Here is a 15,483-nt window from a genome sequence, read left to right as displayed (position 1 = left end):
TTTGACTGGAAAAACTGTGCCTGTCAGATGAATTTAGAAGCAGGCTAGATCCAGCCAGCATTGTATATTTAATTTTCAGGTTCCCTCTTCAGATCTTTGTTTACAATAACAGATGAAAAGGATTACTTTTACATTCTGCCTCCATGTTCTTTTATTTTCCCTAAGGCAACAACAGTAATAAAATGAGTTAAAGGGAATAGTGCTCATTTATTGCCAACTTTGTTTTTCGAAAGTATCACCAGATATTGCTGAGGGACACTTGTTAAGTTACACACCACTTTTTCTTTTTTTTCTTTTTCTTCTTTCTTTCCAAATTAAATCATTGCACACTGATGGATCTATAAGCCTATGGAATTGCTAATCTTCCTATGATTTAGGGAGGGGACGGAAAACTTTAAAGGAAGCATAAACTGAGATGGCGTATGAACATTTTGGCTTAAATTAAGTATTATCATAACAAATGAGATGGTGAATTAAATTACAACCATGTGATTCTGCCTGCATGAACCATAAACTCAATAATTAAGTGTCAGCCACACTTAAATGCAAAGAAGCATGCACAGAATATAGCTATGTCATGTGTAGTGTAAAGAGTCTGGCTGCTTCTTAAATGGGAACAGGTTTCTGAGCTACAGTGATTCCAAATTACCAAGAGAACTGTCAAGTATAAAAAAGTGAATCACAGTTGAATTCAGGTAAGAGTTCATAACTGGGTAAAATTTAACAGCAATTAAAGAGCCCAAGTAGATGTCCATCTCCTATAAAATATAACACAGTCAGTGCTAATACACACACAATTGTGCTGATACACTTTAGCTATTAAGGGAAATGACACAAAAGTGTAACTCTCTGTATGGACCTGTTTGTTCATGTGACGGAGCGTATGTAGAACCTTGCTGGTACTGAGTAAAAGTACTTGGTACTCTTTGTATCTGTTTGTATATCAACATTTAATTCTCACCAGAAACATCCAGGGAGTAGCCGATTTCATACAGCATTCAAAGTGTGTATAAGTATCTGTCACCATGTAGCATGTCCTATGTGACTTTGTTAAAGTACCCATTGAAATTTTAAAGATTTATACATGTCAAGGCCAGAAGGGACCATTTCAACAATTTAATTTGAGCTGGGATCTTTAAAAGTGGCTAAATAAATTAAATAGTCAAATCACACTTGAAAATAACATCTTAAGGTGACCTTCAGAAACACATCTTTAAAGCTTTCAAGTCGTAGAAATCTATCATAACTTTTAATAGGGATCTCTCTGATTAACTGTGTACTCCGTGAACTACTGCTATGGTGCCTCAGCCAAATCTAGTGCAGAGATGTATCGACTAAACAGCAGCCCAAACTTTTAAAACAATAGCAAATTAATAGTTTAAGGACTAGATGATCTTTCCAGTCAAGAAGCTATCCCTACCCTATCACTACCTGCAAAACTAACTAGTGTTTCTGGTAATTTTTGTAAATCACCCAAGCTTCGCTTTGCTGGTTTATGACATCCCAGGAATGTCAGAGTGGAATTGTAGCCACATTTTTTTTTGCAGTTACCTATTATTTAATCCATATGTAATGCAGAGGTTGCCATGTGTTTCTGCTGGGTCCCAGGTGCCTGTGAGATCTTAAAATCAAAATATTGAGGCTCACTATTGAGGGATATGACTAGCAGCATGTCTGAAATGTAAGTTCGGTATAAAAGCTGAGAAGTATTCTGTAGAGACTTTGTCTTCTTTGATCATTACCAAGGTCTGGTCAGGAATCGTGAGAAATTTTCACGGGACTTAGAGCAACCAGAATAGATCAAATGAGAGACTGAAGTCCAGAATAGCAAGAATTCCTCACAGAATTGCTCATTTAGTTGAATTACATAAGCAAAGATCTTATTTGTTATTTATAGTCTTTAATTTTTCATGAACAATGTTACTTTGGTGCTTGTGATATTCTATACCGAGGAAATGGAAATATATTGTAATACTAAGTACTTGCATGGGACAGTAATTACAATTTTATTGGGAAAAAAATCTGTATTTTATGGGAAAGTGTAGCAGTTAACTTCCACCAGTGAAGTCCTGCTGTAAGTAAATATTGCATAGCTGGGGTGAGTCTTTCAGCCTCTCTTCGCAGCTTACCGTGTAAAAAAAAGATCCGAAGCATACTTTGAAAGGTTTAGATCTGAAGCATGCTTTAAAAGGTTTACCTATCTATCCAGTGAGCAAAGCTTAACTAATTAACATATACTAAGCCCTTTAAGAAACAGAAATGAAAATGACTGCTTAAGGAACAAAGGGGTATCAGGAGAGCGGGAACAGTCAGACGCCCTCCTCAAATCCCGTGTGGACTGTCCTGAGCTACAAACCTGCTGTACCTAGATCGGCATGACTGACAGCGTCAGTATAAGGAATCCCTCTGAAGGAGTGAAAACGACAATAAATTACCTCTTATAATTACGAGAGGAAATCTCGGAGGTCATAGCTGAGGTTAGCAGTGGGGCAGAGCCGGGGTTATACTTGCGCTGCAGCTGCTGCAGTGCACCTGGCCTATTAGCAGGGACTTGCATTTTCAGCATTGACTTCCCCTGGAGGTCAATAATTAAAAAAAAGTTTTTAAAAAAGACCTCAATGTAGAAGTATAGCCTGTCATGTAGAAAGTTTTGAACCATCACAAGTGAAGAGTATCTAATATCTTAGCGGTGGTACATGCTGAAAGCAATATTAGATGAAGTATGTTTTGTATGTCACTTTATTCGTCCCCTATTTCTCTTGTTCCCTCTAATGAGACTCTGTTGAGTTATTTTTATGGCCTTTATATTTCACACTCCCAAGGTACTGACAATGGCTTTAAGGAATAAACGAGGGAGGAATAATAAGTTTCTTAAATGATCTGTAATCTTTATCTGTAATTACAGTTAAAGCAGTTACATTAAATACTTTATTTGTAATGCATTGTTTTATGGTAAGAATAGGCAGCTGTAAATATTGAAAGATGATCACCTGAACACACCAAGATATATATTCCATCTTTCTAGTTGTCTGATAAAACTGGACCCACATTAAATATGACCTATGCGGTTTTTTTATTTGTCACTTACACTTGTAGAGAAATCTAAAATTAAAAAGGAAAGCAAAACCACCCCCAATGACCGCTATATGTGAAAAATATTTTTCAAAGCAAATTATCTGATTCTAGCAACAGTGTGCTGTACTACTGTTATCCTCAGTTTGGGCTGCACTGTGTCCTGAATTCTGTGCTCCTGTTCTGCCTTATTCTTTTCCACCAGCTCATGGGAGCGCTGCTTCTAATGCACAGGATCATAGCAGGCAGCTAATGTGCCAGGGTCACGCTCAGCATTGGAGTATGGTATTGGCTTCACCTTTTACTCATGATCAGCAGGTGTAGCTGCCCTAATATCATAGGAAGCAAAAGAATCAAGGTGAATAAAATAGTTACAGCACAAATAGACCTCTCAAGCTTACAGCAGTCAGAGAACAGGGACCTGAACTTCGCAGCTCGCTTCACAATAATAGTGTGTCTGTTTACAATGAATGGATTAGAATAAGCCTAGTGCAATGTATAACACATACTCTTTCCTACCTTTGTGAATTTCTAAAAATAATTATTATAAAATAAAAGAGTATACTTTCATTCTAGGTGCTGAATCTCTTATTAATTTTCTAGGTTTCAACCCCAGCTATTAAAAAATCTACTTAATGTAATATCATAATACTTAGTATAAGATCAAGCTGTAAGGTTAGTTAATTTGCTCAGACATTTAACACTATCCTTATTTTTTTTTAGCCTGGAATATTAGGTATTGTAGTCCTCACCTTGCAATATACTCCTGAAAATTATTTGTGAACATGAAGATGGATTAATTTAAATTTATTATTTCTAGGTAATGAGATATCTCAAGTGTCTGGCACTTTAGCTATCCTTTCACATATATAGCTTAACCCATATTTCTTAGTTTTTACCTAATCCACCTCTACTGTTCCCAAATAGCTTTTTATGAAGACAACTGTCCTCTATGGCCTAGGTAAAGACTGATGAAACTATTTTTATTATGACCTAGGAAATTATTCAAATGGAGCTCTCTAGAGGCATATGGTTGGCATTATGAATATTTTACAGAATCATCTCTGAAAATCAGGCCAATAGCATATACACACGGGGCCAAGTTCCACTCTCAGTTATACCTTGGCAACCAGAATGATTTCCCATTTGGCTATACTATGCAAGTATTTGTTTGGCTTATCACATGCATGTATTTTTTATCTTTTTTTCCCTTCTTCAGCCCTGTCTTCCCATTTCCCATATTGTTCTTATAAAGAAGACAGTTATTATCAGTGTGGAATGGTTATCATTTAGAGGCTACTGGTTATGTCTCTCCTACCTCATAAATACAGGCAATAAGATGTACACAGGAATGAGGGAAAATGTACAGACAATTATGCCTAGTGTAACAGTGTCTTTCATGAGGCACCAAAACTGATGCAGAGTGTTAAAATCACTTTGGTCTCAATCTTGCTATGAACTCAATGCAGGAAAGAGCTCAGGGAAACCCACTGACTCCAGTGAGATGCCACAAAGAGAAAGCACTTCTCGGAACTCACTGTAGGACTGGGACCTGGAACAGGGCAAAAATAAGTCAAAATACTCTGTACCCTGAGATCAGGAAACAAGTATACAAGGGTTAATAATTCTCATTCTGATGTTTCTCTTTCCTTCTCTTTCCTGTTGATTTTTTTTTTTTTTTTTTTGGTAGATAAACTCTATTTCATTTGCATGATTTAAATTTATAAATTTAAACCCTTGGTCATAAAGACAAAATTTCATTATTTTGAATAAGAAGGCTAAGATAACTCGACTGAAGTTATGATCAGATGTGTGACCTTACAGAGGAGGAAAAATACTTTAAGAATTAACACAATAAGACATAATAAAATATTTACGATGTTTTATAAAAGAAAAAAAAATGCTAAAAAGATTTGTACTTACCAGAATATCTTTTCCAGCCCACTTGCACTCATCCCTTCGGGAATGAGATACAGGCCAAACAATCTAAAGACACAGAACAAAAATCACGTTGTGTTATTTCATGCTTCAATAATCACAAATTGCAGACCAAATGCTGCAGTGTCTTTATCCAGTTTCTCTTTTCCCCATTCTTTTCCTTATTTCCTTTTCTTCCATAAAATTTTATGACAAAGAAATTAAATGATAGGAGCAAAATATGGATAATAGGAATCACAGTAAAAACAATCTTGAAATATAGTCTGTATTGTGAATCTCAGCAGTGAATCTTGAATACTAATGATAAGAGGGTTGACTCTCCATTAAGTGAGTGTTCTTCCACTGTTTCAAATCTGATGTAATGGAATGGAGACTGAAAGCAAAAAAATTCAGATACTTACTAACAATAAATCAGATCTATGTGAAATGCAATCTCATGTTAGAGTTACAGCATCAGAAATGAGGTGTTTGCCTCTTCAGTGTACCTACTAGTTCACTCTTCTGTTAGGTTTAGTTAATTAAATAATATAAAAGAAGCCATGGTATTTGAAAAGTATCACACCATCAAAACAGAAATGTTTATGCTGTTTCTATAGAGCTACCCTAACACAGGTAAACTTAAACCTAGGTTTACTGTAGTGTTTGCTTAGCAGAAAATGGATCTCACCTCATACAGAGAAAATCCAGAGACCCTCGCAGTCAATTATTCATGGTTTTTTGAAAAGCTTTTAGGAATTACATATAGAATAAAACATGATCTTCCCATAAAATGCCAGGCTATTCATTTGGGAGTCTCAGATAATGCAATATGAATGGCCATAAGTCTGGATTACAGCCTTGGTGTTCAATATAGTTTGTTAAAAGAAATTAAAAGGCAAAGTATTCAAAAAGAAAAGAAAGAAGAATAAATATGGATGACAGAAGAGGTCAAAGGAGATGTTATATATGACATTTGAAAATATGGTTTGCAACCACATTTTTAAATTCAAATTTTTCTTAAAACTTAATGAAATCCAAACAGCAATCAAACATCTTAAGTCTACAAAATAAGGCTGAAAATTTTATGAGCACATTCTCTCTCAAAGGATTCCTGCTACTTCCTGTTTCTGTTCTCAGCTTAAAATGTGCAGAGACATGTGAAATTTTAAATTTACTAGGTTGAAAAATATTAACCAAACTTCTCAGTTCTCCCAAGAGGACCAGTTCAAGTTCAGTTCAAGTTTTGAGCAAAGATTTCTGTACCATGCAAACCAGCATTCTAATCCATAAAATGAATGGCTAGATGTTCTTTTTCCTTATTCTTACAGCACAATATTTTCCTCTAATTTGGTGTAAAAGTCAGCTAAATTGAACCCTTTTTAATAGACTGGAAAGTTTGGCTTTTTGAGTTGTGCTCCTTTGGAGTTATATGATGCTATCAGCAGTTAGACAGAAACCTTAGTTCTTTTTTACATGGTGGAAACAACAACTGGTGAAGTTCGAGCTCAAGTGCAGCACTGGCTGCACTGTGATTTTGTTCGAAGTTTCTTCAGTGACCCTCCTGTCTTTAATAAGCAGATCCCCAAATTCTTTAAGCCTTTTGTCTATTCTTAAATCTAAAGTCTAAATTGTAAGTCTGTTCTTTAAGTCTGTTGCCAACATTCAGTTCCCTGTTACCAACAGCAATTCTTTATTTAATATAGTAATAATTGTATATAATTTCAAATAGAGTTCTAAAGGTATCTGAATATGTAAGTATGTAAGATACAATTCCTCCCGTTTTGCAGAGCTGTTTTCTGCAATGGAAACACCTTCTTTCCTTTAATTATTCCAGATGTTTTGCACATTAAGCTATCAATCCCTCAGAGAATTCAAATAAATAGCTAGTTTCCTTTATAGCTGCTCTAAAGAGAATAGAAAAGAAAATACCCCGTTTTCCTTTTATCCTTTTTCCTTAGAGAATACAAATGAATAGCCTGTCTTCCTTCTGAACAGCAAACACAAGGTATTTATTGCTATCATCTTAGGAAGCTAATAGTCAAACGGGCAAAAGGTCAGGAACACCAAAAAAAAAAAATAATCTCTGGGTATTGAAGCAATATATCTCTCATAAAAGGGAACTCTCTGGATTTTAAAATGTGCTATCAAAATACTTAAATATAGCAGCTCAAGCCTCCATCCCATTGTTTACCTTCTTAGCATTTTGTCTTATTAAAATAAATGAAAAATGAAATTATTTATTTAGAATCCAACAAAAGAACATCACTGGACTGTTTGTCAGCTTTTTAATTCATCACCAACTTTTACTGGAAAATTATGCTCTCCATCAAGAATGGCAAGCTTTTATGGACCTATTCCTCTTTTATTAATACTGAATCTATTTTGGTTTGAAAGCAGCAGAAGCAGAGTGCCTACAAGTGCTGGGTTAAAGGAGAGAAATCAACACTCGGACTCCCAAACAGCTTCTTTTTGTCTGCAAACAAATACAGGGTAAAAAGGTCTTTTTGTGTAAACTGTCATAATAGTTGTTTGGTTTTTTTAGCAGTAAACATGAAAGTATGTCTTGTTTGGGAAATAGCTGGATTATTCACTTATCATTTACTTTTTCATAGTCTGAAAAAAGCTTTGTAGATTATACAGTCATAGGTTATAGGCTTATTATAAATTTCTCTTCATAGAGTCAGCAAATGTTTTTGTTGTAATAGTATTCCTGACATCCAAACACTTACTACATAATTCATACAGTGTCCAATATAGTCTGAGTAATAACAATTCTGCAACGTTAAAAGTATATATTTACATTGTACAAAACATGAACGAGAGTACCTTTTGATATTCCTTGATGTTAACCAGGTTGAAAGAAAATATGTGATCCTTTGCTCCAACGTACAGCCGACTCCGTTCTTCATCCAAGAGGAAAGTATGGTAACTGGAGCTATTAGCTAGTCCATTGAAATTTATTATATTGTTGGATTCCAACATTTCTGTAAGATAAAGGTAATACTTTCCTTGTTAATATGGTCAAATAAAATACAGACATATTTTGACTTGTATGGATTTCATTTTAGGAATTTATATTTATGGAGTAGAGACCAGTGAAAGAGTTATGCATCTGGGCCCCTGAATGTTTTTATTTCAAGTAGCCAAACCCAAACTGCTTGTGAGATTCAGCCCTACACAAACAAAGGTCAAAACATCAGTGAAATAAATTAAATTCCTGTATGAGGTTTTAGGTGGTAAAATTCTATCCATGTAACTCATCAACTGTTGGACAAAGTTCAATTTTGTTCAATCAATGAGATTTACAAGGATAAACCTGAGGATGACCAGCCAATAAAAACCACATCTAAACACAAAATCTCCTACTTCCAGCATACAAAACTATTTCATACAGATCTGTAAGTTATGAGAAAGGGGATAAGAATGATGAGTTGATGACATAAAATAACATGTACAATCTATTCTTACATGTATTATTATCTTCCCAGCTTACTGACACAGGCAGCATGTTGTTCCCTTGCTTGGAATTGTGTATTTATCCATACACAATATATAGAGAGAAGAAATTTTGCTTCTGTTTAAATTAAAGAATAATTTTCTAATTCTCATACTCCTCACAGAGCCATTGCACTTGCCAAGGACAGGATTTTTTTTTAAGTACAAGGATCCACAGAATCCTCTTAGCTATTCACAAACATTAACAAAGACATATATATTTTCCTGAAAGCACTTAAAAATATTTTTTCCGTAAGACAATACAGACCATATTAGTATAAACTTTTGTGAAAACACTCTTTCTTTATTCCTTTCTGTCTACATTCATATCAGGACCAAAGCCAAACCATCTCTATCATTTCAAGGCATGTCAGCATTAGTAAGTCATCGATAAGAAACTTTCGCTGTGATGACAAATTCTACATGGTTCAGGCCCTGACCTTGTGATGTACGGAGGCAAACACACAGTTTTAGAAGCAGGAGCAGTTCTATTGATGCCAGTGCAGCTCCTCATACAGCACCCATGAGGACAGATAAGAAAGGGAGCAAATACTTCGGGATCCAACGGCTGATGGCTAGAGGGCACAGCCAACGCCTTCAGGCATCTAACGTTTGTGTTAGCTCTGCCGTATGTGCAAACCAAGGACACGTGTCATTTCTCTCAAAACAGCTGCCAAACACCTAGATGTCTAGGATTTACCTAACAGTGCAGCTACCTGCTATGACTTTTTGGTTTTCAGTAAGATCACTCCCATTTTTCACCATTACTCCAATTGATGAGTGAGCGTAAGATAGCATCCCCTATGCTGCTAAAAATCAAGGTGAAGCTGCTGTTAAAACAGAAGCTTCTGCTTAATTTTCTTTTTAAACTCATTTTCTTTCCTTTCCCCCCCTTCTTTTATTTTAACTAGAACAAGGAAGATGCTAGGTGGGACTTTTTTGGACCTGCATAATAGTGGTACTTATGATTTTACAGAATTTCAGCACCTGCAGCTTAGTAGTCCCACAGATGTTAAACCTGTTTTTTACATTCACTTATACCAGGTGGATTTTGAAGCAGGCTGATACTGATGGCAAGAATTAGTAGGCAACATATTCAAGGAAGGTAAAGATAACAGTAAAAGTTGCATACCATTCAGGCTAGCTTTGCCCCAGTATTCTTTGCACTTATTTGGAAAAACTTTCACTAGCACCAAAAAGAGTTAATTTGCGCAGAAGTGTAGCAAAGTGTCAGAACATGCACTATATTTCGTTCCTTATTCTATGTTTTTTCTGGCTAAATACAGCTATAAATTTGTGTTACAGAACACTTTTTAAAACTTGTACTGCTCAAGACCCAAGTTCTCAATTTTTTTATTTTTTTTTTTTTTTTTAAATGTAACAAGAAGAAATCAAATCACCCCAAGCAGTCTTGTCAAAATAATTCTTCTGGCTTCCTGCCAAGTTTTAGAATTTGACTGTATTGTCCTCCAGTTCACTTATTTGCATTTTGTTAGAGACTTTACTAATTCTCTTTACATTGTAATGACTGATTCAGATGTTGAATGTCGACTCACTGAATAGTGAGTGATGCAGATGATTGATTGCTTAACTTGTCTTAGAACTCTCTTGGCTAGAAATGCTTTGCTGTCATCTGTATCTGATCATTTTTCTTATAATATAGCTGTCAAAAACCTTTGTAATTTTTTCATCTTTCTTGGTTTGAGCTCGCATAGATATGACTCTGCCCTTTGTGACTGCGGTGTAAAGACAAGTGTCTGCTGAAGCCAATGTTACAGAAATGAAAAACTGATATAAATGAAAATAAGATCAGTTAGGCACACAGCTACTTGGTTTAAAACAAGCCTGATATGATTTTGCTAATGCAGAGTTCTAAATATTCACATCTACAGATGGTGATTGATGTTTTCTTTTCTTTCTGATATTCATGAAAAATGCCAGATCATAACATTGGAGTCTAAGGTTTATTATGGCCAAGAGTAAATTACATCATCATCTTCATTGTTCATATGTCTCCACAGTATAACTTAAAAGGACCAGGTGTAGCTGTGCAGAGAAATATATATATCTTTTTTTTCTTTTCATTTTCTGTGATTCTTTAGAGTATGCAACAATGTTCAAGGTAACACTGGTGAGTTTCTTTTTGAACTTACAATTTAAAGTCAAATGAAAAGCTAAATCCCCATTGTCTTCTCTAAGATTAGGACATTTCTCCTGGGTTTTAATCCAGTATGTGTCGTACTGTCCCATTATTCATTTTTGCAGGAAATGACCAGATTTCCAGGGTCTATTACCCAAAAAATTAGGCCTCGGCATGTTCCAAGCAGTGTATTTCAAATCATGTGAAATCATATTTCTCTCATCAGGAATCAGGTTGAGAATATAGGTTGAGGAGACAAATGTCATTTGGGTGCTGATGATTCTCATTCATTATTAATTCAGTTAGGATTGAGCAACATCACAACTAAGAGGTGAAAACCTAAATAATCTCTTCAGTTTCTCTGCTGTTTATTCTAACTTACATGTATTTCTCCAGTGATGAATACGGCTTCATATGACATTCTGGAAAGGGCTGTTGAAGAGCAAAACAATGGCATTTGCACAATCAATACAAATTAAGTATTCCACTTCCTCAAATTAATTAGTTTCAAAGTGTTTACCATCCAGTGTCTTTTCAGTATCCAGCCAGTGACTATAGCTGAGAGAATGACAGAAACAGCAGTGACAGGGCACATTCCCAGAAGGGCACTGACATCCATCAATTCTGTTAAATGTCGATCAGTCATGATGGCAAGGTACATGGCTGATCAGTGCTAAAATAAACCAAGATTTGCAACAAAGATTGCATTGCAATGCCAAGAGGAAAATTATGAATGCCTTCGATAAATCAACGAAATTAATACTGTCTACTATGCATACCCTAATTCTTTTCCATTTTTTGTTGCTGTTGTTCTTATTAAAGGTTGGCATATCCATGACCTATGCAGACAGATAATGGTTGCCTGTACTTAAAGTCTTTTTTTTTACTTCCTCTGTGTTTTGTCCAGTTCTTTTTAATTGCAAAGATGGTAACATTACTCCACCAGATGTTACAACCAAGTACCATTTCTTCAGTAATTGCTCAGAGAGCATTTTCTTATTTCCTTTTGACACATCCTCAGCTGTAGTCATGCCTGTTGTTTTGAACAGGAATGAATGAGCCCTATAAAGCTAACCACTGCACATTATGACTGTAGTATTGTCTATAAAATGCTGTATGAGGTAGATTTAGAGTGGGTGGTGACATTTTGAAGGTAATAAAGACTTCATTGCTTTTGTTATTGCTGCTTGCTTCCCACATTTATTAAGAGTTTTGCAGATGACCAAAACTAATGGTTTGAAATGCACTGTATCTTAAAAAACTATCATAATGAATTTTCACTTGTGATGATCACTGAAACCAGCTGGAGGTTGAGTTTCTCAAGGTTTGTGGGCCAGGTTCTCCTACTAACCACTTCACTTCAACTACCTTTAATTCACAGTCCTGACTTGCTTGCTCCATCTTACTCTCCTTTCTCTGCCAGTGTCCAAGGTTGAAGTATTTGACCTTTATCAATGTGCCTTTCTGAAGACTCTGCATGGCCTTTCTTCTATTAACTGATGTTTCTGTTGATCCAGTCTGACTTGTGTCAGAACATTCACTTTGCCAGATCAAGCTGGCAAATTTACAGAAGAAAACCAGTCCCTAACTCTTGCCTTCATTTTAATACATGGTTATTTAATTTGCTAATGGAATTGCAACTTAATAGTATGTATACACACAGAGGGCCAAATTCCTGCAGTGAAATCCATGGAGATATGCATGCACAAGGAATGTAGATTTGGTTTATTTTTATGACACTTTTTTCATTAAAGAATAAGCCAGAAAACCACAGCTATCGCTAAGATGAATACAGTCAGGCAGATCCTGAGGTTTGCTTTATCCATGGTTGGTATTCCACTGTAAACCTTGTTTTATGTCTGTGTTCCTTCAGAGGAGTTTGTCAAGAGAAGAACATAACAAAAGAAAACCATCTTATTTTTTCCTTATCTACTACCAGACAAACTATCTTTTTAGTGAAAGGACGTTTGTCTGTGTAATAAGTTAGAAAATTTGTGAGCTTTGACATGCGTTCCTGTTATAGACTTCACAATAACATGCCAGCCAAGATTTTTTTTGTTGATAAGGATTAAAGGGCCATATAAATTTCTAGAAAAATCAGAGGAAAGGTCTCCCAGCTTCCTCACTAGCATTCAGATCTGGCTCTGTCCTATCACTGGTGACTCCGCAGAGCAACTGGATTATTCAGGCAGTTCTGCTCGTCATAACACGTTTGTGAATCAAATGAGTGGGTTGCTGGTTGCACAAAATTCTCGACCTTCATTTCTTTGCCAGTAATGATAAGATCTCACTGTATAACTCCTAGCAGTAGATAAAAGATGAGTCAATGTGTATTATGCCATCAAGCAGGGATTTTGCTGAATCGTGAGCAATGCCTCCCACAATGTCATGCTTGAACATTTCCTTCTTCTCTCGCCAGGCTTTTACTTTGGCTACAGAGTATCAGGTGGCCGCATGTTTGCACATGCATTTGTTGCTTATACAGATGCATATTGAGCCCGTTCTGTATATCAGCATGTATATCTGTCTAAATAATCCTGGGTAGAAATTAGTCATTAGTCTTTGAGTGATTATTTGCTGAATTCTAAGATACTAATTCTACCGTGCAAGGAAAGAAGTGGCTATTTTAACTTCCAACCTCTCCTGTAGCTTCCTCATTTTATTGCTCTGAGTGTAGACGAAGTCTGCCCCTGTCAAACAGTTAAGGAAAAGGCAGGGACTGGCAGGAAATCAAGACAGCTTCCTGCAAGGCATTAGCCAGCAGTGCTTATTTGGCAAAACCAGGGATATAAGCAGGGAAAAGGCACCAGATTTGTTGCGAGTCCGTTCCCCGTCCGAAAAAGACAACGGCTGCCATACACACAGTGGGATATTTCAGTGGGGTATTTCCATATATTATAAAAGTTGACGGGAACTAAATTAGATAGGTGCTTGTCAGGTGTCTGAAATCAGGTGAGCTTGACCCCATCCCAAGTCTAATGTTTAGTAACATGGCCAATGGCCTGAAGGATAACTTCTTCCCTCCCCCCCAGGATTTGACTACTTTATACCTCAATTACTTTCTTTCACCTACTTCTCAGACATCACTGGGACCTTAGGATCTAGCCCTTAGTAAGGAGAATGGTTCAGCCGCCCACTCTAAGAAAAAAATAAGAATCTTGCTAACAGTCTATGGTATAATTCAAACTTCCACAAAGTAATTAATTCAGACAAAGGACAGCTAATTTATCCATTGTTTAATATTTCATCTGAGAAAACAGAAAAAAAAAATTAATTGCAGAAACCTTTGTTTTGCTACATCTTTTACTTTAACTGGTCAGGCTATCAGTCTTTTAGTAACATCCAAACTGTTCCAATATTTCCAAATTATTTTTAGCTATTGACCTTTGGTTTCATATTAGGAGCAGAAGAAAAAAAACACAGAAAAATTATCAACGCCCCCCTCAAAAACTTATGCTTTCACATAATTTTAGAATTACACTGCTTGGGAATATCAGAAAGTGATCAGTTTTATCTGAAATGAAACAAAAAGGAGGTTTATAAAGTGTATGAAATCACATAGTGCAATAAGTGGTTTATCCATTTTTAGAAATGTAACATGAAAACTTTTGTAATCAGCACCTTTGGTTTTTTGCTACATTGAGCCAGATAAACTTGAAACTACACAGCATTTGTTGTTGATGGCAATTCAGTGTTATTGTAATTTGAATGAGAGAAATCACTGGGAGGAAAGGGTATCTTATCAGTAATCAAAATACAATTGGAACAGAGCCTCTCACAGCTGTTCAATCAGTCCTAGCTTTCATCCTCTTCATCTACCTTATCATAACAGTTGCCAATCACCTGGTTTCACTGAACTCTACGGGAAGGAGAAGAAAACAGAACCATTTTTTTTTGCCGTAATACTTTTGTTTCTGAGAGAACATGTAGTTCAGAAACATAGTTCAGGGAACAATGTTTTCATTACAATTTATCAATTAGAAGTAGCTAGGACAAGATATACAGTTTTTAGTGCACTCATGATGTAAACCAAGCATTTTAAATGAAACACTCCTGCCTACCTTCCACTGCAGCAAAGAAAACTTGAGGGCCATGAGTACAGTTTGATTAAAACCAGATACTTGGAAGGAGGAATGTTGCACCAATGTTTTGTTTCAGTTGCACCGGCATAAGCATGGACTCCTTTGACTTCAAAATACTGATGCATATGTTTTTTATACTGTAAAACTGAGAGAAGATTTTAGCTCATTAATGTCAGCGCTATTTAGCTACATGACAGCCCTTAAAGTGTTCTTGATTTGAATAATTGAATGGGTCACATGATATTTCAAAGACATAAAACATTTAAATTTTTAAAGCCAACCTCTTTTCCCTTTATTATTTCCATTATTTGTCCTTTTTTGTCTCTGAAAGTGAATCCAGATTATCCCTATTGCTCAGTTGTTTTCTTGGGAAACATGAGAAATATTTACCTGTGAGCTAAACAAAGACCTGTAAAGCTTGTTTTCATATATTTTTAAAATTATTGTAATATCCCATATTATCAGTTTGGCTTTGTGAGAAAGGTTATAGCACATATTTAACTGTGAAATTCACAGATATTTAAGCACAGCATTGTTACAAAATCACAGACAATAAATATTACCTATAGCATTTTTTTGTGTGTGATGAATCAGGCAGAAACATATGATGGTGAAAAGAAACCAGGATATAGTTTTACTAAGCAGTTATCTGTCTAAGGGAAAATTTATCTAGCTTAGAATAGAATCATAGAATCATAGAATCATTGAGGTTGGAAAAGACCTCTAAGATCATCGAGTCCAACCGTCAACCCAACACCACCATGCCCACTAAACCAT

At 35.8% G+C, this 15,483-nt stretch overlaps 1 protein-coding gene across 1 annotated transcript in view; it reads right to left on the bottom strand.

The window, feature by feature from the left end:
- Positions 1-15,483, bottom strand: part of SEMA3A (semaphorin 3A) — a 174,732-nt gene that overhangs the window by 117,476 nt on the left and 41,773 nt on the right. Inside the window, exons 2-3 of the mRNA XM_076359190.1 lie at positions 7,816-7,973; positions 4,996-5,058 (exon numbers count right to left, since the gene is read on the bottom strand). Of these exons, the coding sequence (XP_076215305.1) occupies positions 4,996-5,058; positions 7,816-7,973 (221 nt within the window). The remainder of the gene's footprint in view (positions 1-4,995; positions 5,059-7,815; positions 7,974-15,483) is intronic.

The sequence above is a fragment of the Aptenodytes patagonicus genome, chromosome 1 (assembly GCF_965638725.1).
Source record: "Aptenodytes patagonicus chromosome 1, bAptPat1.pri.cur, whole genome shotgun sequence".
Classification (NCBI taxonomy): Eukaryota; Metazoa; Chordata; class Aves; order Sphenisciformes; family Spheniscidae; genus Aptenodytes; species Aptenodytes patagonicus.
The sequence above is the reverse complement of the archived record's forward strand: the minus strand, read 5'-3'. Positions and strand labels throughout refer to the sequence as shown.